The 22,125-nt window shown below is 40.4% G+C and overlaps 1 protein-coding gene across 1 annotated transcript in view; it reads left to right on the top strand.

The window, feature by feature from the left end:
• The window catches only part of SLC29A3 (solute carrier family 29 member 3), a 141,016-nt gene that overhangs the window by 88,835 nt on the left and 30,056 nt on the right, over window positions 1-22,125 (top strand). The window contains exon 5 of the mRNA XM_069240566.1: window positions 3,608-3,770. Coding sequence (XP_069096667.1) covers window positions 3,608-3,770 — 163 coding nt within the window. The remainder of the gene's footprint in view (window positions 1-3,607; window positions 3,771-22,125) is intronic.

Raw genomic sequence — 22,125 nt, 5'->3', positions numbered from 1 at the left:
AGGGGAAGCAGTTAGCCATGCCTGGGATCACCGTACCTAAAGTCCGTGGCGGTTAGTAAGTGGATTCCTGCTGGGGATTGCCCTCAAGTAGTGAATATCCCACCTCGACTTCAATAAGGAGAGATACCATGGTAAAAGGGACCTTGTTTGCTTTCCATCAATATCTCTTCTGCCACAGTTGGTGCTTGGGGGAACTGAGGTATGCCCCTTAACCCGATTGAAGTGAAAGCAGCTGAGGGTCAACGGCTGCAGTTGCTTTCACTTTGTTTGATGATGTCAGTGTGCTATATAAACTGAACATCACTCAAACCAAAAACAGGAGGACGAGACGTTCCTATCGTTCACCCTGTAAAGGCCAGGTTCCACTCTCAAACCATTTTCTGAGAGTGCGCCTACATACTTTTTGCAAATTACCAAATTTGAGGTCCAGGTACATTAAAAAAAATATATATATATTTGAGTTTGGGATGTCCCCTAGACTAGGTTGTTGGCGGAATATAGTTTTAGTTCTAAGCACCTGTTAGCCACTCTCCTGCCCAACTGCTAAGTAGTTTTTAACTGGTGTTTCAAACTGAATGGTAAAGCAAGCAGATAGTTTTGATTGGTGCTTGTTTAATAGTGACTGATAGAAATTTGAATGTTTAGAGAATCACGTAATAAGTACAACCACAGACTTGTATCGAGGAAGGCAAGGCCCCTATCTTTCCTTTGGGCGTGTCTTTTTCATTACTAAATGTCATTCAGAAATAAAAATGTCAAAGGATGTGGAGAAGAAAGGCGCAAGATACATTTGAAAGATGAAACTACGTTTTCAGAATATTTCTTGTGTATGACAGCTTCTGCTCCTCATTGGACTTTTCTTAGCATGTTAAATAATGTGTTATGTTTACTGAGCTCTGTGTCGTGCTCCATTTTTGCTCTTGGAATATGCCAACCTGAGCCTGTACTGGCAGTATTTGAGCCCACTGCCTTCAGATTGCACACTGATCTCAGCGGTGAGCACTTTACCTATGAAGCTATTTACTGACTTAAAGTCTAGACTTTCAGTTTAATAGGCCTGCAATTTCATTTGAGCTTACTAGGGCACTGACATGAGTTTAAGAAAATAGACTTTTAAGTTGTATCTGGTAGAATCATTGCCTAATAAAAAGTACAAGACTCCGATCTCCAAACCAATGGTTAACAAAGTTTTCTGTGAAAATAAAGTGGGAAGAAAAGACATTGTTACTCCATGATACGCTCGGACATGTTACACGGCAGGCGATCTTGTGACATCCCGGCACAACCAGGATTTTTTTTTAATCTTATTCAGTTTACATTCAAATCAAAAACCCTGGTAGATGAGCTAGTCAGACTAGAGCTGTGCGAAGATCCCCCCTCTGATTCCACTGTCCAGTTCAAGTTGATTTACCTCTGGGTGGTGCTATACAGCAAAAACCTCACCCTATCTCAAATTCGGACTCCTTTATGGTGAACTGAGCGGGAACGAAATTACCTAGATCTGACAGCGACCTTCGTGCCCTACACTGCACACTTAGCAATATCTTTAGTCAACCAGAGTAGATTCCTCACTCCCTTGCTGTAGATTTGGTACCTTCCAACAGTGGGAGAAGAATAAAATTGGCAAAATTGGTTTCTCATCCTGATCTCAGAGGCAAAATGAAGATGGCTTTACTCCAAGCTATTGCCAAGCTTGAATATCCTCACTCAATAGAAAGCCGATTGCAGGCTATGCCAGCGATACATAAGACATAATTTAGCACACTGGGGGAGTGTTTTTACATCATATCAACTTAAAGCCCATGACGAATGGAATACCCTGTCTGGGAAGACTTACATGAGGCTGTAGTCAGAAAAGCCTCCAGGCAATTTTGGCGGTTGGTAGCCAACAAGGGGCAGAGCCCTGCAACCCACTTAGCGTATTCCATTCACCCGAGGACATGGCATAAACATGTCTCAGATCTGTATGGCCTGACACCAGTTAATAGTGTGGGAGAGTAAACCTCGTGAATTTCTTATGTAATCTTTTATTACATCCTCTTCCATCTTCAGTAACTATAGGGATAAGTGATAAGGTTGTACAGTCCTAAGCTGCCAAATGGGGTCCCAAGAGATCTTTATTTGTGTTATATTGAGAGTTGGGGCAAATATATAGATATAGACATGTTGACTGCCCTCATAATAGCAGGGATGAAAATTCCCTCAAAGCTGGTCATCAGGTGAAATTGTCCCTGTTCACAAGAGCCAAAGGGATTCCCCAACAATTATAGACCAATTATCCTTGTCAATGCAATCCAAAAGGTTTTCAGCAGACAGAATTTGTTTCAGCTTCAACATTGGATAGAAGAACATGGAGCTCTGTCTTACCTACAAGCGGGATTTATAAGCCAGACAAGTACCATCAACCAGGCCTTCAGGTTCATGGCCATCTATCGAAAGGCTGCTTTAATCGAAGAATCTCACCTCTATCTGGTATTCGTGAACCTGAAATCAGCATTTGACCTGGTCCCCCAGTGTAAACAGTGGGGTGTCTTAAAAGACAGCCAGCTGTCACCAGACCTCCTGGACATCATCAGATGTCTGCATCATGATGCTTATGAACAGTTCCTTTGGGGACACAGGGGGAACTATCAGACTGGATGGTAATCCACAGTGGCATCTGCTAGGGGTGTGTCCTCGCTCCAACCCTGTGTTCTTTATATTTAAACACTGTGGTTACCTATTTGGAAGATTGTATAAGTGATGCACCAGAGCTGACGGGTAGGAAGATCCCCCTGCTCTTATTCACCGATGACACGTTCCTAATCTCAAAGACCCTGAATGGTCTCCAAGCTCTGGTAAACCGATTTGGAAATTTTTGTAACGAAAGCTGGCTGGGGAGCAGTCATGCCAAAACAAAATATATGACCACACAAGTCCTTTTCTGGCTCTGTTATTCTTGATGGCACACCAGAGTCACTGATTTTAATTATCTGCACATCTGCTAAAATCAAGCGTGTTTCACCTGTTTTAAAAGTCTACAGGGCACGGCAGAAGTAGTGCACTGTATGGGACAGAGATCTGGGGCTTTTCAAATCTAGCAAAATCAAGTATCGAAGAAACCAACTTCCTGAGAACTCTAGTCAACGTCCTAAAAGTACCCCTTTGTTACTGTTCTATCCTGTGGCTAAATATCTCCAGGGGAGGTGGGCCATCGGGGCCACTGCCATGAGATAGCCTCCTTTGGATTCCTCCCCCAACTGCATTTACTAACTTGCGTCTCTAAGGTGTTTACCAAGGTGTTTTTAGTTTTACTAGTGGCACGCCATGTTAGATCTCTTGGGTTTTATGAAAATGTAATTATTATGTTTTAATCTGTACTTTTTAAACATGTACATTTATGGTGTGCTTTGAATTGCATTGTTTGTGTTGATCTATGTGCTTTTATGTTCAAATAAAGTAATATATTGATTGATTGAAAAGACAACTACATTAATGTAAACACTGTGTGAAAGGAGCCCCGGTACTACCATAAAATAATGAGATTATGCACAAAATAAGATTTCAGCTTCATGTTGTTTGCATGACTACTGTTTGTGTCAGAGATATTACGTTTATGTTTATGCAGGTCAAGCCATGGGTGGATTGATTTGTTCTATAGTATCCATAGTGGACTTGGCAGCAGCAACAAGTGTGACTGACAGCGCCCTTGTATACTTTCTGACAGCGGACCTCTTCATCGTTATCTGCTTCATTGCTTATCTAATTCTTCCCAGATTGGAATATGCCAGGTAATGTTTCACAAGGACGCCATTGTCTGTTTGATAGCCCTGTTAGTAATGAGCATTTTCCTGCATGATTTGAAAACCCAGGAGAAAACAATGTACGTTTTATGAATTTGATTTAAAACGTTTTGTTTTGTGTTTTATCCGTCTGATATTATTTCTATAAACAAGCATAAATAACACTGTCATACTAAAAAAAATATAAATCAATTAAATGTGAAGCCCGCTACATGCCACATTTACATAGATCGTCCGAAGTGCTTGCAGTTGTTTAACAAACATGTACATTGTGTCCTTATGTTAAAAGCACATGAAAGTAGTCTTGCATCTTCATGTTCTTTAAAGTTAGGGAAACAAAAATTGCTGCAGGCCATCATATCGTTGGACCATACATGTTTTTTAAAAATACGTTTAGTTCTTCCTTCAGCATCTCATGTCAGATCTTATCTGAATTGGAACTGTATTTTAGGTTTTTTAGGAGTGGCACTGGAACTATATTAATAATTTGTCATTCTTCTTTAGACAAACAATATCACTTTCATTGCCTTTTTTTCTGTACTGCATATCAGAGAGTACCGGTTTAGTGTTCTCCTGGGGTCCAAGATCCCTATAAATATATCAATTTAATTAATACCATAAGTGATAATTCAATACATTGTTTAAAAAGAACCATAACCGGATTCTTACTGTGGTGAATGAAATTCCCCTGTGCAGTTGAAAAGCTGTAAACAATTTTGCAGAAAATAAAACTGACCAAAAACATTTGATATTGAAACCTTTTAAATCCAAATGTGTATCCTCTTGAGAATTAATTGTGATGAAAACAGTAGTGATGCAATTATCATAATTGTTTAAAAATGTAAACTATGAAAACGTAAAAGACTCCAAAGCAAGGTATTTGCTGCAAAACCTAGTTTCAAGACTCAGTATTTAAATTAGTGAAAATATTTGTCAAAATACCGATATTGTAATATCAGTTACTGGAATTTTAGTGGATAAGAGATGATCTGAGGTAGAACTCAAATGTTAAAAATGTAAAAAAAAAACTGTAAAAACACTTTAGTTTTATACATTGTTAGACTGCTTGTGTTAAAAAAGGTATAAAAGTAATGCTTTGCTTTTCTGTGTTCCAGCAAGATTTCCAGTAAAAATGGTACCTCACTTGTGTAGCTAGACTCAACACCTCCGAAACTAAACACCATAAAACGGGACCTGAAGACATATTTCACCTAGCAGATCAGTGTATTTTGTGGGTTGCTGTGGATTTTGGGCACTAGTTCAGCTGGTATCCATGAAATCGTACTAGACCCAGACATTTCTAAAAACTAGACACCTCATGGTGGTGTGACATATGTGCTTCTGTTAGAAATTGGGTCTCTAGTTGCCAGAGGTATGGACCCTTTCCAAGTAGGGATCACAATCCCAGTCAGGGTAAGTCGGATACACCCCTAAATTGACCTGTGCTCACCCTCTGGTATCTTGGCACAGAGCAGTAAGGCTTAACTTCAGAGGCAATGTGTAAAGTATTTGTGCAAATTGAATACCATAAAACAGTGTAAACACCACGCAAAATAACATCCACACCAGGTTAGAAAAATAGAGCTTAATTTAATGAACAAGACCAAAAGGACAAACATTGAATAAGCAGTAGACGAGATATGCATTTTTAAAGAATATCTGCAATTGTAGTGCTTATGAGTGTAAAGCGACAACCGGGGCTCTCTGGTTTCTCTAGACCTGGGTCAAGTCAAATGTTCAGACCAACCGCGATGGAGCGTGGGCGGGTTACAGGGACCAAATTTGTCCCGCTGAAAGAGGTAGTGCGTTGATGTTGAGGATCCAATGAGGGGATCAGAGAAGGTGATGCGTCAGTTACAATCTCCGCAACCAGGGATGTGTCATAGACAAGCCGCACAGTTGTCGATCCTCAAGCAGCTGTTTGATGTTGAATCCCCTTATGAGGGAGGCTTTGTGTTGTCAAGCCACACAGTTGGCGATACGAACATTATGCACCAGGGCCCATGGTGATGCATCGCTCCAGAGCTGCACAGTTGCTGATGCAATGTCTTCATATGCAGCAGCAGTATGGCAAGAAATGTAGTTCTTGACCCGCACTTTGACTTTTGTAGCAATACTAGGTGCCTGCAACCAGGTTCATCTGCTTATGACAGATAGCAATTTAGTTGATTTTGGCACTCTAGACAAGGTCAGATGGGGTGGGCATAAATACTATGCATAACAGATGGTCCTGAGTTGACTTCTGGCTTGCCACGCAGGATGTTAAATTCGGGGTTGAACACCTGCTGCACACACTTTCCGACCATACTATAGTTTTACTGGAGTTCCGATCTCCAGAAAGCGTAACATGAGCATTTACTTGGCATTTCCCATTGGAAAGCCTCAGAGATCAGGTATTGCACGAGGAGTTAAAGCCGTTATAGCTTACTATTTTGAGCATTCAAGGTGGTTATTGGAGTGGTTTGCATAGCAGAGCAGGCTGGAATATTGAGAACATGGAGGAAGGAGCTGTCCGACCATGAGGCCCAGGAAAGTGCCCTACAACCAGCAGTACTTTGACAGATGAAATTTACCTATGCTTGCGGCAATCTGAACCAAGCTACGTGAATTTGAAGAGGTGGCACAGAGTGAGGTGCATTAGTTGGGCTGGGAGGTTCAGGCCTGGGGATATGACGAGGGAGACAGAGCTCGTAAGACTCTGGCCAATCTTCTCAAACCATGGGCTAGTGCCCACATAGTGGAGTTTGAGAGTGACCAAGCTCAATCACATGTCTGGACCGAGGCAGTCCAGCGCATGATGATGTCCTTTTTAAAAAAAAAAAAATTTCCTCACTCTACACATCTCTACAATCTACACCCCGAGGTTTTGACAGCCTACTTTGACTCAATCCAGCTACCGTGGATTGAAGATGGATACAGGTGCTTTTTAGATAAACCCTTCACAGTGTAGGGCATAGTCCAGGTAATTCGAGAGCTACACGGAGACAAAGCTCCAGGATTGGATGGCTTTGTAGCTGGCTTTTATAAATGTTACACATCACTATTGGCTCCCCATCTACTTGAAATGTAATGTAAGTGGAGTCCCTGTAGGTCGGTGTCCTCCCTGCCACCTTGATTGTAACTATTTTAAAACTGGACAAAGATACCCACAAATGCGAATCATACCGGCCCCTCTCCATGATGAATATTGCTAGTAAAATTATGGCTAATTTGATTGTCTCTCGTCTGTTGCCACTTCTGCTACTAATCGCTCGCCCGGACCATTCAGGGTTTGTACCAGACAGGACTTTCGGCACACAATTTGCACACTTTTTCTTCTATTATTGAGACCATAGATCCAAGCCTTATGGTTGCGGCAGTGTTTTTAGACACCACAAAGATATTTGACTCGCTCAAATTGCCATATCTTTTTGCCCTCCTTGCTTGTCTTGGTTTGAGTCCTAATTTCCTCTGTTTAATTGGCCTCCTGAGCGAGCAGCCAACTGTCAGTCTGTGCCTGAACGGCACTGTTTTGGATAATTTCCCAGTAAAGAGGGTGCCCCATCTCACCCATATTATTCGCCATAGCCGTTGAACACCTTACAGCGAGGGTAAGACAACACCATTCACACAGAGGATTGGCCTTTACACCCTAAACGGCCTTGGTGTCTATGTCCGCTAATGACGTCATGTTATATGTGAACAATCCACAACATAATCTGGATGCCTTGACTCGTGAATTTATTAGCTTTAGGGGCATTTCCGGCATAAATATTAATTGGGCTAAATCCATTTTATTCCCTCTTACAGTCCTAGGGGTCAGTTGTAGGCATAGTCCTTAGTCCATCAGGGCATCAGATGGCTCCTTCTTCCAGCTGCCAATGATTCTGGCGTTGTTGCTTTCCAGAGTCTTGTTCCCTTGTGCACAGTTTCATAAGTGTGGGCAGAATGTTCTAGATGCCTGGCACCCCTGACCAATCTTAGGATGCCTCATCATCCTTCTAATCCCTTCCCAGCCCTCCTGCACAGCATTCTGGGACAATACATTATGTCAGAACCCTTTTGTCCCTGGTCGGAGCTCCTGTACCCACCCAGAGGTGTGGCTTTGATAATGGGGAAATCCTCCCTGGTGGTAATTTCTAACCCTCTCAGTGGTTTTGGAGGCAAGGTGGAGAGATGAGCAAAGGAAGAGAGTAGGCCTGGAGACAAATGCATCTATTTGTAACAAGGTTGGCCCCTTTGTTTAACTGATCCCTGGGCACAGCTCCCAGGTCGTCCTGTCAAAGAAAGGCCAGTCTTAGGAAATCCACATCTCACCACAGGGGAGCTATTTAGCTGCCAGGTGACAGTTAAATGCTTACAAGCGTTAGACAGAATAACAACTTTTTAAAAGTGCCTTTTGCTCAGTAGTCAGACAAAATGCGATGTCACTATTAAATTAAATTATGGCTAACTATAAAAAAATATAGTCCTTGAATTATTTCCCTAGCTGCTACCAATCTGAATTCAGCATTTAATGAATGTAACACTGCAGCACAATGTTTCCCTGTGGAAGCAGCCAGCCTTGCTACTGTGAAATTAGCTTTTAGGGATATTTAATTATAGTTTTATGTTCAACATTAACTTGTAAATGTCCTACCTTTTAAATGCCGTGCGGTGGGTCTTCATGGGCAATACTGCCTACTCAGACCTGACGTATTAATATGTGAAATGATTTTGACAGGTCTAATTTGCAGTTTAAAACTTCCGCAGGCATGTCACTTGCGTGAAGTTCCTAGGTTGAGCATGACAGTAGTCTCTCACGTGCAGCCTGCATATATATGCGTACGCATGTGTGCACATGTAACCAACCAATTGCTTCTTACCCGTACTGTGCTGCAGGGGCCTTATCTCGAAAGGGAAACACTGCCTGTAAAAACACTCTGTCCAAATGTAATTAAAATACAGTGAGTGAGGCTGAAGTAGTGAGACTCACAGACAGTAAATGTCCTGAAACCGGGTGGTCAAAAGCAAAATATTCTTGTGGACTAAATGAGCAGAACCTATTTGCAAGAGTCCCATTTTTGTAGATGGAACAAAATAGAAGCTTTAAAGCACTCCCATTTTTAGTAGAACGTGTTTTTAGAGAAACACTTCAAGAGTGATAAACTATTTTATCTCCTCAAATGCTTGATATCGACACGTGTTTGTTAAAGAATTAATACCCACATGAATCTTTATAATCTGCATAACAAGACTATTCTAACAAATAGTCAAGCCAATACATGTGTGATAGGGGGTAATAGCCTAATGATCTATATAAAAAGTCAAGTGTTCAGGGATTTCCTCAATATGAAGAAATGGTTTTCAACTGTAGAATGTGGTGGACGAATATTCTATTGTGTGTGTTTTAAAAGAATTCCATTGTGTATTCCATTGTGTGAAGCCTTGAATGTGAAGTGTTTTGTCACATTTTATGTGTTTGACCTGATGAATGGTGAGTAGGGTGACCTTGACAGACCTTGGGCTTCTCTTTGATCTGTCTATAGTAAACAGCTTCAGTTGATGGCGTGGAATGGGACCATTTAGACGTTGTTGATGAGGCAGACCGTTTTAAATGTACAAGCATTCTTTTAGCAGCCAATGAATGGACTTTAATGTCAGCAAAAAGTGCTTTTGTCTTGCCTTGCTTGTAATTTCTGGCCAAATATCAGCTGCGCCATACCACTTATTGTTTGTTATGTGTATATGCCATTGCAGTAGTACAAGTGGAATTTGGTCAGTGTGATGGCTCATGAGATGTTCTCTTAGAAGACATAGGCAGGGGATGGCCTGTTTAACAACAGGGGTTCACTTCTAAATTTCTCTTTTGGTAATCGTCTTGAGAGCCTGAGGTAGAGAAGTTCTCCCTAATCTTTTTCCAAGCGGGTAAATGTTTTTTTTTTAAGCAGGACTGATTCTTTTAAGGAACTCTGCTTTAAAAATAATAATTTGGGAATGCAAATAAAGAACTATTGGTCTGCTGTCCCTTGCAGGCCACCTCCATGTGCTGGTGACCAATTATATAGGGTTGCAAATTGAGACCTATCTAATATTCATTAGGCAGGTTGTTCAGCAACTCCTTGTGGATGATGATTTTGCATACCAACCTTAGTACATCTGTCCTTCAATCTCAATGGTGGACTAAGATAATTTGAGGAAGAAATTCCCATTGGAGTTGCCTGAGAGGCAGCGTAATTTAAGTTTCCTAATTACTTTTCCCCACGGCATTGTCACTTGCTGTCTCTATGTATATTGGGCAAAATTCCACTATTGGGTGTCAAACGTACTTGATCTGGCTGCCTAGAGAACTCCAGTTTGTCAATTGTTTTTTGTTAGAGGAAGAAACCATGCCACACCAGTTTTTCCAATGGTGGAAAAGGTGGAGGTAAAAAGGGAGCAAATGTTTTTAAATTCCTGCCAGTACTGCTACTAATGACCATAAGATGTAATCTGCATTGTTTAATTGGACCATTATGAACATATGCTGTTCACTTTTATCATTTCTTAAGATGGTGCTTCATTATTTACATAAAATGTGATGTTCCTGTAGTTAACTGAAAATGTAAAAATAATGAAAATGGTAACTCACCAAATCGTATACGTTCTCTTTTTGTCTAGGCTGGTTGATTTTGTTTTTATCACATATTTTGAAGGCTATGACAGATTCAGCCAAGGCCACTTTATCTAAGTCAGCGTTGTGAATCAGCAGCATTCATAAAAGTGTTGTATGTCAGGTTTGTAAACTTATAAACGGTTTGGGTTTATGCCCTTTCCCAACCACCATATAGCCATGGAGGGGGTCAGGTATGCTTGCTTGAGTAAGAAACAATGAGCTACAGGTGGGACCATTGCCCACTTCACTAAATCAGAGTTGACTTGTGTTCTTTATTCAGTCCTGTACACTCAGCTGCTGGAGAAGGTTGATTTTGTATTTATAAGAAAATCACTATTCGTATTTGGGTTCCAAAAGACCTCAAGTCAGACCTCAACCTTAGGTTTTCCAAAAATCTGCAATTATTTGCTTAATGTCCGAGAGATTTTCTGAAAAGCTACTTTCATCACCAAAAAATATTCATGGATATTGAATGATCATCTGCAGTAGTCAGATCTTCCACTTTTGGTGCATTTTGCTACCCAAAAGGATGTGTCTTGGTTTAATCAGGAATACAAAGATACTAATTGCATGTTTCAATAAACATTTCTCAACAGAGATTCAGGCTTCCTTTTTTTTTTTCCTACAATTTACAGCCTGTTTAGATACGCAGACTATGCCATGTATGTGATTTTTATTCAGAGACTGGACAGGGGAACATTTTCACATCTACCCGCATATGCCGCATATGAACACAAGGCTGCCTGAAGCCATTATAATGTAGTGTAAGAGTCCCTTAAGTATATCATTCACTTGCTACACAATTTTGACTTTTCCATCAAGGAGAGCAATCCAAATGTGACCTCTTCAGATATAGATAGAATGGAGGAATCATAATATCATCTTCTGTGGTGTTGCAGTATTAAAATAGTGTGTTGTATTCAGACAAGGACAGAAAGTAATAAGATTCATATTGGGTTCCTAGTGCCAATTTGGCGTGTATGGTTAGAATGGTGTTGGTTGCTTTTTGGCCTGCAGAGAGGCTTATGCATGACTTTCAGATATGCTTGTGAATGAATGCTGTTTTGCATACAAGGGTATCAACAGTTTGTAATGGTTTTCCAAATTCTGCAGTGCTTTCACCACACCACCCATATATGGCCTTTGCTGTTGTATAATCGTGCAAATACTGCAGGGCTAGCACCATCCATTTTAGCATACCTTACAGTTTCACTCTGAGCCAAAGCAGGGACCTGTCAGCAGTATAAAAAGCTGTAGGTGAGTAAACATTAAGCTTTATATAGGTAAGTCACAACCTTATCTGGGCCTGGTGACTTCTTAAGTTTTTGACGGTCAATTGTTCCTTCCACATAACCAGGGGTGATGAGCAGTGCTGGACCATTTGTCCTAACATGCCTTTCTGTGGGAGTTTATTAGTCCAAGTGACACAATAAAGTACCCTGTGATTTATTGGCCTAAAATACATCGCTCAGGTACCTTAATTCACCTCGTTCCAAACTCATTCCCAATACAAAGCTTAGAAAGACAAAGAGGATGGCAGGTAGAGTAAAAAACGAGGAAATATTATCAGTTATTCTCACAAATCAGTTTGAACCTGTGAATGAACACACCTTCAAATTTCCACTAATTTCTGTTTCCACCATGCTCATTGTAGACAATGCCAGGGAAATATATTTTTCATATTATCTTCTGATTATTACTGCCACTCAATCTGACAAGGCAATCAAGCGCTTTGTTGTCCCTCAATCATATGTAGAGTATTGGAGAGCTAATGCTGTTAGTTTAGTCTTGGTTACTTTCAGTGTTGCACTCTGCCTCAGTATTGTTGAAAACATAGTGAGGCTGTATCGCCTTCCTATTATAAAGGTGTTACTTGCTGGACCGTCAGAAGGAGCACAGCCATTTAGAAACCAAAGCCTTTCTAAACTATCACTGGAATGAATTTGTGCCCTTTCAGCCTAGGTTTCCCCCTTAGTATATCCACCACTGTTATCCCATAGCACCTAATTCCTATAAATTCACATCACCTCCTCATTCCTAAGAGTGACATTAAAATCACCACTTACTATAAAACGTTTATCACTAAGAGTGAAGTTCGACCTTAGCTTTTCAGTATAAGCCTCCATGACATTTAAGACCAACACAGCACATTTACTTTCTGTACATTAATTTGGCAGATAAGATGCATTGAAAATATCATTCAATATATCATTCATTTCTACTTCATGGTGTTCACCCTCTAGTCTATCATTTTGTATGTTTTTCACAGCCAGTAAATAGATAACTGCTGCCTGCTCACAATCCAATAAAACTCCCAATCATCTATCCACCCATTGGCATGTTTCATTTGCCCTTTAAAGCATGTTTGCAGTAGGATTCAAAGCCTTTCACTGTGATATTTGTAAGAGTCTACAAATCTGCTCCCACTCCTAATTTCATGATTCCACATTTTTCCCAAATGGAGAAATAAACAGACACATGTTAGTGGCAAACACCTGTGATTTCCTAGGCATCAGACTTACTCTGAACCTGAATTGGGATCCCCAGTTGGAGATGGCAATAACAATTTTTGGCCCTCCCAAGAGTTGATGAGCTTGCTCTCACGCAATAAGATCAAAAGTCGTTATTGTGATGTTGTATCTGTTGAAATTGTGGAACACAGAGCAGAGGAAGACTAACGCTGGATTTTGTTGATGTAAATCGTGTGTGTGCTATGAGGCGGTTATTGATGAAATTGTACCATCTCTAGCACGCAATCTATAGCTCCAATTTAGATACAGCACCTTTCCCATCAAAGCATTTAGTTCTAAATGATAAGCAAAGAGCATAAAGAGCAAGGTAGATGATCATTGTCCAGTATCTTATGGAGTTAGAGAATCATAGGAACATATATATTATTTGTTTGCCCTTGCTATGAGAAGCTCTGGGTCAAGTGGATTGTGCCCCTTTGTAAGAGCTTGGGCACCAGGAGATATTTAGACTCCTTCAGAATCTTTAGAACCAGCAGAAATTGAGTACTTGTGTTTGGTTTGGCAAAATACCTAATGGCATTATGGATAAAGCTTACCAAGTGTCTAGAAAGGGAGGGTCAGATGTGGGTGGGAAGTTGAGTACCCGCTTTGTGTGCTTCTTACTTCGCAATTGATCACCCCTAGCAGCACAAGGGGAAAGATGCCCCAATATAACAGATAAAGCATGTATTAGCCCTTAAATAATGCAATATGTTGACTGTGCTCTGCATGTTTTTCTTTTTTATGCTATTGAATAATGTTATCTGTTTTTGTTTTTAACAACTTAAATATTTTGGGGTAATCAGAAGCTCTGTTACACTATGTTCCCCATTGTTGGGGAAAATGGCACTGCACTGGTCACTTTATTCCAAATAAGCAAATCACGATCTCTTGTTTATTATCAATAAACTATGTGTAAAAAACCGCTATGAAGTCATTATTTTGTATAATTATGATTTGAATCGTTGGAAGCCCTGATCTTTTATGATTTCACAACTGTGACTTTATACATTTGTGCCCATTACATTATATTTTTCACTCATTTGATTGCTGGATTTTTATAAATATGCATTTTTTATTTATTTATGTGCTTTTATGATCTTAGTTAATGAAATAAATTACAACTGAAAATTAATTTACATTGAGGACCCAAGATCACCGAAATTGCAAAGCATAGATTGTGGAGAAGTGTGGCTCAATGGTTAGAGCGGCAGACCCTGAAGCAGAGATCTGGATCAAGACCAGGGTTCAAGTCCCGCTTCGGCAGGTCTTGGGCTCAATTCCCCTTGACCAGATAATTCTCGCCTCGGTGCCTAATCTAATTCATGGGTCCCACTCTGCAACTCTGGGCAATAGCTTGCTTAATCTCCACAACGGCCCCAACAGCGCTTGGATGCCTGGCTTCACCCTGGGGGTGCTCAGGAGTGGGCGCCTCACAGGGAAAAGCCAGGAGGGGTTCCATAGCGGTATGAGTACAGCGCCTTGAGACCCTAACGGGTGAGTAGTGCGCTATACAAGTGCTAATTTACATTTACATTTTAGATTCCTTTCTCGGATATGCCCCAGTTGTTAAAAAAAAAAAAAAAAAAAAAGCTGAGTTTTGTTGTGGATAGAATGGTCAAAATCTGGACCGCAGTGTTCTTTTTTGGTAGTGCATAGTTTGGCATGAAGGCAAAGTATGTCAGCACAATTAACCGCTTAATGTGAAACACATAGCTTTGGAGGTGATACATCTTTCTACTTGCAGCAAGTGCAAGGATTTGAGACCTGTTGAGAGCGGAGTCTGGATTGGTAGCGTGACGAGATAGCAGGCATCTGCATTGAGATAATTCTCTAATAAGTGAAGAAGAGAGTTGATCTGAGGTACACTCCCGTTGCAGACTTGAGGTGAGATAGCACTAACGCCATTCAATTGACATGTGTTTGAGGGCTGGTACATGGTTCATTTACTGTAAGCAAGTATCTCTTATGTTTTTTTGGATGTGTTTAGCTTGACATTGTCAACCAGTTGGGTGGGATAAGCAATAGCACAATAGTCAAGATGTGATAGTTTGTCTATCTTTAGTATGATATGCATGTCAAAGTATTTGTAGTAGTGGGCTTTGAATGTGAATTTCAGTTAGAAGGCAAAAATGTACAGTAAACAAGATGAGTCCTGGTCAAGCCATGCAGAAAACCAGTTTTGGAGGGGAATAATGCAGGTGAGAAGGAAATGTTTGACATGATGTGGGATCAGTCAGTGAGGGCTGAGGTAGTCCAATAAAAGATAGTCCAGTGTTGTCTAGTCTTTGAACCAGTAAGCTATTTGTGAAACGTGCTCAGAATTGTGTGCAGTTCTGCTAAGGAGGATGCTATTAAACAATACGCGTTGGACACCTTCTGTCCATACTCATTCACAAGCTTTTGTAGAGTCTGAGAAATAATCAGGAAGTACAGCTTTAAAGAGAGTAGCCCTAGCTGACTCCCAGTTTGTGTGTTAAGACTGTAGTTGGGGGGGGGGTAACTTATTTTCAATTCATTTTCGAGTCTGACTATTTCAAGGCCTTTGACATGAGTTCTTATGCTAGAGAATACACTCTTAGTTGTATGGGTGAGTGGTTGAGGTGTTAGGTAAGTGAAACAATGCTTTACAAGTGAGGATGGAAGTCTATCCAAAGGGTGAATTCCTAGATGAAATAAGCACAGTTTTTTGTAGGGAAGGCTGAAAAAGGTGAGGATGTTGTAATTTGGTGAAGGAATTTTAAGTTGGGGATGAAGTGTCATGGTGAAAGTGTGGGAAAGAAGTAGGTGAGTGGCTGGTCAAGTGGTGCAAAAACATAAAAGTAAGGGTAGCTATGGTTGTAAATGGAAAGAAGAGGTACTGGTATGTTGTGCTGGGTATGACTGGATTGAGGAGAGGAATACAGGTGATACCGGGGGTAAAATCTATGTGAAAGTTGAAAGTGTCATAGAAGAGTTAGAATATGTGAGAGAGTTTCACATTTGCATTTTTTAGTTGGCGCAGGTGCTGAGATTTTTAACCATATGATCATGAGATGATTTCTACCCATTTGTTGTATTATTACTTGCGTGTTCTATTCAGGTGGTACAAGTGTTACAACGTCAATGATTAATAATAATGATGGTGGTAGGTTTAGCTGACAACAGTAGTGACTTATTTTATTGGGGTGTGATGTTTATATCTGTTGCATTGATACTTATTTTAGCCACTACATTTTGTTGGTCTTGTGCTGATGAGGGTTTAAGTTACTTGAGTTATGGTCGTTGTGCTGTTTGATTGTGGAGCTCAGCAAGCAAGACCAACATCCGTCCATTCCAGTTATTGTATTGGCTAATGTTTTTTAATTGAAGCAGCATATGCTCAGCTAACAGGGCCACTCAGATTTCTTTTAGCCCATTCATATGTAGTGTGAACAAGGTTGGGGCTAAGACCCATCCTGTTATGCGTACAGTTAACTTGCCCGCCCTACCACACCTCACTTGTGCATAGTTTGTAAATGGGTTATTTAACACACCAGATCTAGTGGCATCCCCATCTCCTTTAATGTAACTCACAGCTTCTTGCGAGGAGTTAAGTCAAAAGCTGGTGTTAAATAAACTGAACTACATACAAGTGCCCCTTATTGATTAAGGTCAATTTCTATGCAGTCAACATGAAACGGAATACTGATCTGTATTGCTCGTTTGCATTTTGAAGCCCACTTGCCGATGGGATTCAACTTGTTCTGTCTCCACCAGGTCTGCATCTTCTCTAGGACCTGGTTAATGAAAATATTTTTAGCATTATCTTTCAAACTGATGGGCCTGTAATTAGCCGGGTCTCCTTTGTCCCCTTTTTTGTACATCGGAATTATTTGGGCCCCTTCCACGTTTCCGTTATCTCTGCCCCCCGTACATTTGTCTCAGAACTATAAAGGTCTCCAGTTATTGTAGCTCGTCCTGGCGCTTTCCCGTTTTTCAAACATTCAGTTGCAGTAATTGTACCTGACATGGAATAAAAAAACATTCTGCCTGGTACCCCAATCCTTTACTTCATCCAGGTCTTCCCTGCTAGAATCAGATCCTCCTACTATCTCTTTGATAAAATGAAGCTTTCTGAAGTGTTAGCAAGTATGCAACTGTGTGTAAAAACCATATTCCTTTACATTGAAAGGTACCCCTTTGGCAAGCAAGTGCCAGAAGGACCAATTGTCTTTAATTTTGGCTGCCTTAACCAATTCTTTCCTTGTTTTCCTCCTCCCAGCTATTCCTGGCATGTGCATGGACTTTATTACATATTTTCCTTCGTTCAGCTGTTTCGCAGCCACTTTTTACGGCAGACATTAGATTGTGTCTGGCTATCTTACAATCCTTGTTGAAACTATTTGCCCCTAATAGGATGATTGTAGATGTTCAAAAATCTTAGATCAAATTTCCCTTTAAAGAATTAATGTCAAGGCCCAGGATATCATCGGTACTATGATTTAACCTCCTTATATTGCATATCAAGTTGGTCTTAATCCAAATTATTAGTCCTCCTGAAGGGCGACCTGCAGTAGATGGTCTGGCTTCTACGCTATAGTTTCCTGCCCTGAATATCAGTTGTAAGACCCAAGTTTCTTTGAACACACAGATTTGAAATTTATCCATAAAAGCACCCTGAGCTAGGTAATTCATCTTAGAGCTAATATCTGTGTTATTCCAAGAAAGGAGATTTAAATACAATCCATAAATCAGAGTAATTTATTTTGTCTAAAATGATTGAAATGCAGTGTTCTCAGTATGTGTACACGCTCGACGAAACAAGATAAAGTGATCTTAATATGGTGTTTCAGAAAACATGAAAAATGTATTGTTATTCTCAAGAGATTCTGTGTAGCTCATTGTCCATGCTCAAAACTGTATCTTGCGCTTTGCTGAACTTCCTTTTTTTACTTAACCACACAGCGAAAAACCACACAGTGAAACTGACAAAAACTACTCTGCCATTTCTGGGTTTCGGCGAGATCGCTGTGGTCTTGAGGAAAAAAAAGAGAAATACAAGTTATGCAGCTCCTTGGGAGTTTTTCATTTCCAGAATTATAGCATTTTTTCATAAATATAATATCTTTGCAAATGTTTATTTTCATATCATCTATAGATCAAATCTACTACGTAGGGATATGGCTGGCCCATAACCCAAACACAAGAAACCGATAGCCAAAGTTATTCAGGAGCAAAAACAAAAAATAAATATATATTTTTTTGGGCTTTGTGAAAAGAAATGCAAAGTATCAATATCACTTCATGTTGCAATGAGTAGATAAAATAGTCTGAAAAAGTTGAAGGTAAATTAAAATGAGAAGGGTATGAGTATTAGTAAAGGGAATGAAGAATGTGGTCTTCGAAATAGAGTTTAAGAAGAGCTGTAAAACACATTGTAAATATTTAAAGACAATTTATGAGAGCGCGATGCGTTTTTGAAGGCACTAAATATTTGCACCTGTTGTGTTAATTTAAAGTTGGTTTAGACATTAGGTACATATTGAGGATCCACAAGGACAATAGCAGTAGAGGTGGTTGCAAGCTCAGTCCTACAAAGCTTCAAGTATATGTTTGATACCGCCATGATAGACTAGAAAAGGTGTGCTATTTCGTTCAAATTTGTGTATGACGTATTCCATCCCTTTTATTGCATTGCAGTGCTTTCTGTTGTCTGACAGCTACTTTGAAATGGTTCCAAGGCTTCCCTCACAAACACGAAGAATGCTTTAGCTTATGGAACTATTATTTTTATTTTTATTATTATTATTATTATTATTATTATTATTATTATAGATTTGTAGAACACATTGCTACCCAAAAGCCTCCCAGCGCAGATGCAGGACCATCATACAGGCAAAGCTGACAGACTATGAGGAAAAGAGAAAAGTCTTGAGCTTTTTCCGAAACCGAAGTTCAGAGTTCTCTAGTCGCAGTTCAAATGGTAAAGAATTATATAGGTGGCCCGCTTTGAAGGCAAAATACCTGCCTCCCCATCTTGCTTTGTTAAACCGAAGTGTATTAATCAAGGAAGTGGAAGAAGATCTAAGTGATCTCTGGGGGATGTAGGGGGTTATAATTCACCTAAGAAAGGCCAGCCCCCTATTGTGGAGAGCCCGGTGCATGTATCAGGCGGCTTTAAAGTTAATGCACTGTTCAATGGGGATCCAGTGAAGAGACTCGAGAGCAGGTGTGGCCAAATGATGTCTCGGTGTGGCAATTAGAAGGTGGCCGGCAGCGTTTTGCACCACCTGCAGTCTCTTGAAAACATAAGAAGGGGAGCTAAAAAATAAAATGTTCCCATAGTCCAAGCGCGACAATATCACGGCCTGGACAGTGAGCCTTTTAGCTACAAAAGGAGAAATGTTAAAATTTTCCTACAGGTCCTCAATAAGTAAAAACAGGTAGCCGCCAGTTTCTTCGAGTGGTATTCTATTGTGAGACGAAAGTCCAGCCAAAAACCTAAACTCTTTATATTATCTTTAGGCAAGGGAAGATCGTTCAGCCCAGCTGACACTAAGACGGGGGCTTCAGATGAGACCGATTTCCTACCAGCATGACCTCAGTTTTTCCATCATTTAACTTGAGTTTGTTGTTTGGCATCCATCTAGCAAGATCAGACAGGAAGGAAGAGTGAGTGGCAGATTCTGAGCTGGTCCCAGCAGAAAAGGCAAAAAACAATTGGTTGTCATCAGCATTAGACACAAGAGACAACCCATGGGGTTCCACAACCTTAGCCAATGGGGCCATATAAATATTAAAGAGCGTAGGGCTTAAAGACAAACCTCGAGGGACCCCAGAGATCAATGGGAAAATGTCAGAATAATAGTTTTGATCAAGGATTTGAAAAGTTCATTGACGCAAATATGAGGAAAGCCAATTAAGGCAGGTGCCCTCAATTCCTATTTGACAACCTCTACGAAGAAGAACCTTTTAATCTACCGTATCAAAGGCGGCACTCAGATCCAGTAAAATAATGGCTGTGTATCCACCAGCATCCACACGTCGTCTAGTGTCTTCAGTAACAGCCAACAGGGCTGTTTTCAGTGCTGTGGAGCAATCTAAATCCCATTTGAGTATTGTGAAGAAGATTATGTTCCTCAAGAAAACCTGAATTAATATGTTTCTCAATTATTTTTGACACAATAGGGAGAAGAGCAATTGGTCTATAGTTGGAAATTGAAGCTGTATCAAGATTAGGTTTCTTTAATAAGGGCTTAACTACCACATGTTTCCAATGTTGCGGAATATACCCATGTAACAACGAGTCATTCAGAATGTCAGTTAACACAGGAGATATAACTTCTGAACCTAAAGCTAAAATAGAGGGAGGGGAGGGTTCCATAGGAGATCTGGATTTTTTGGAGCCAAAATGGTTATCTACTATATTACCAAAAGTGGTTATTATCATCAGTGTACATAGATGTGTTTGTATGCTAGGAGAATTTCAATCCTAGGGAAGGGTCAATGAGCATGCTTGGTGTTTGATGAGACAGAGAGAACTACTCCTAGGTCAGTAGGCATGCGTTTATTAGTAGGTAGTATTTTCTGAACGTTGATCGACCTTGTGGTATAAGATTACTTTCCAAGATACAGTTTACAGAACATGGCATTGTCAAGTCCAGCAGATATCTGTCATGTTTGTGACCCAGTAACCCATCCACCAAACTCCAAAAAAGGCCCTTAGTCACTATGTGGACCAGCAGTCCATAAAGCTTGGAAACGAGCATTGGCAATGCCAGGATGTCTGGTTTTAACTTGGAAGTGCCTCTTCAGTGACTGATGTGTTTAAGCAATCAATAATTTATCACAGAGGCACTCTAACTTGCTCTTATACAGCCACTTGTCCACCCACCAAATCATTCTTGCATTCACATACTTACCAAGCCACAATAGAACATACACACAATTCAACAAGCAGGTGGTTGATAAATTAAAATAATGAAAGTAGAATAAAGAATGCCACCATCTAAATATAGTAATCAGATGCTTGCAACAGAAAAATTGCATTAAATATAGCAGAGGGAGGTCAGTCATCTTGCAGTGGTACTGTGCATGGTGTATGGTTGTTTTTGAGTTCCACACAGCTGCCACATTTACACAACAATTGTTGGCCAACTTGAAGCCATAAAAGCATGATACACTATGCACAACATTGCAAATGTATGCTTAGTGAATATCGCACTGGGCAGCCAACTGTAAATGCAAATTTTTGTAGTGAATTGCTGTGAGTATTGATCTAAGATGGCCAACATAATATTTCTAAACGTGGTAGCCACCTTGGAACGGTAATACAATGATACTTTATGGACAATGCCATTCCATGATTCCAGCAAGCGGCCCAGTAAGACTGCCTGGAGAGCTAAAGAATAGTTAAGAAACAAAAAGTAAAAAGGGGGAATTCTAAAAGGAAAACACATGGAATACTAAAGGAGTGGCCACTAGCCCAGCCTATGACCTTTATGATTGACTTGTTTTCTTACCCAATTCGGGCCTATTGAATTCCGCATACGCCTTCATAAAACGCAACCCACAAATTATACACACAATTACAGTTAGCAAAAGAATATTCAACCTCTGCTAAGAACATTAACTAGGATTATCAAAGTGAAAATCTTTCACCAACAGAGTTTGAGAGAGGGGAAACAATATACCAAAACCCTTGTCTATTACTGTAATGTGTTTGAAACCATGTCGTCTGACACGTGTCTACAAGCTTTAAAACAGTGCAATAACAATCCATCCTTAAAGGCTTTTTGGATTTAACATAGAAATTTCATAAGAAAATAAGAGATGCCTAAAGAGCTTGATGTAAATATTCATAATGAAAAATTCGACCTATAACATAACTTTAAAGACAAAAAGAAAATGACAGTTCTGTAACTTCGGCACATATAAACTCTTTATCAGATATTCCAATCATAAATAATATAGATATCAGGTAATGCGCTTGTTGGTGGCAGCGGCGGCTGGTGGAGAGGGCAGGAGCCCTTTAAATACAATACCGCGCTCCCGCCTCGCGGGACGCGCTTGTTGGTGGCGGCAGCGGCTGGTGGAGAGGGCAGGAGCCCTTTAAATACATTCCCGCACTCCCGCCTCGCGGGACGCACTTGTTGGTGGCGGCGGCGGCGGCTGGCGGAGAGGGTAGGAGCCCTTTAAAAACATTATCGCGCTCCCGTCTCGCGGGACGCACTTGTTGGTGGCGGCGGCTGGAGGAGAG

This window comes from Pleurodeles waltl, chromosome 6 (assembly GCF_031143425.1).
Source record: "Pleurodeles waltl isolate 20211129_DDA chromosome 6, aPleWal1.hap1.20221129, whole genome shotgun sequence".
Lineage (NCBI taxonomy): Eukaryota > Metazoa > Chordata > Amphibia > Caudata > Salamandridae > Pleurodeles > Pleurodeles waltl.
Note: the sequence above shows the minus strand (reverse complement) of the source record. Positions and strands in the feature narration are given on the sequence as shown.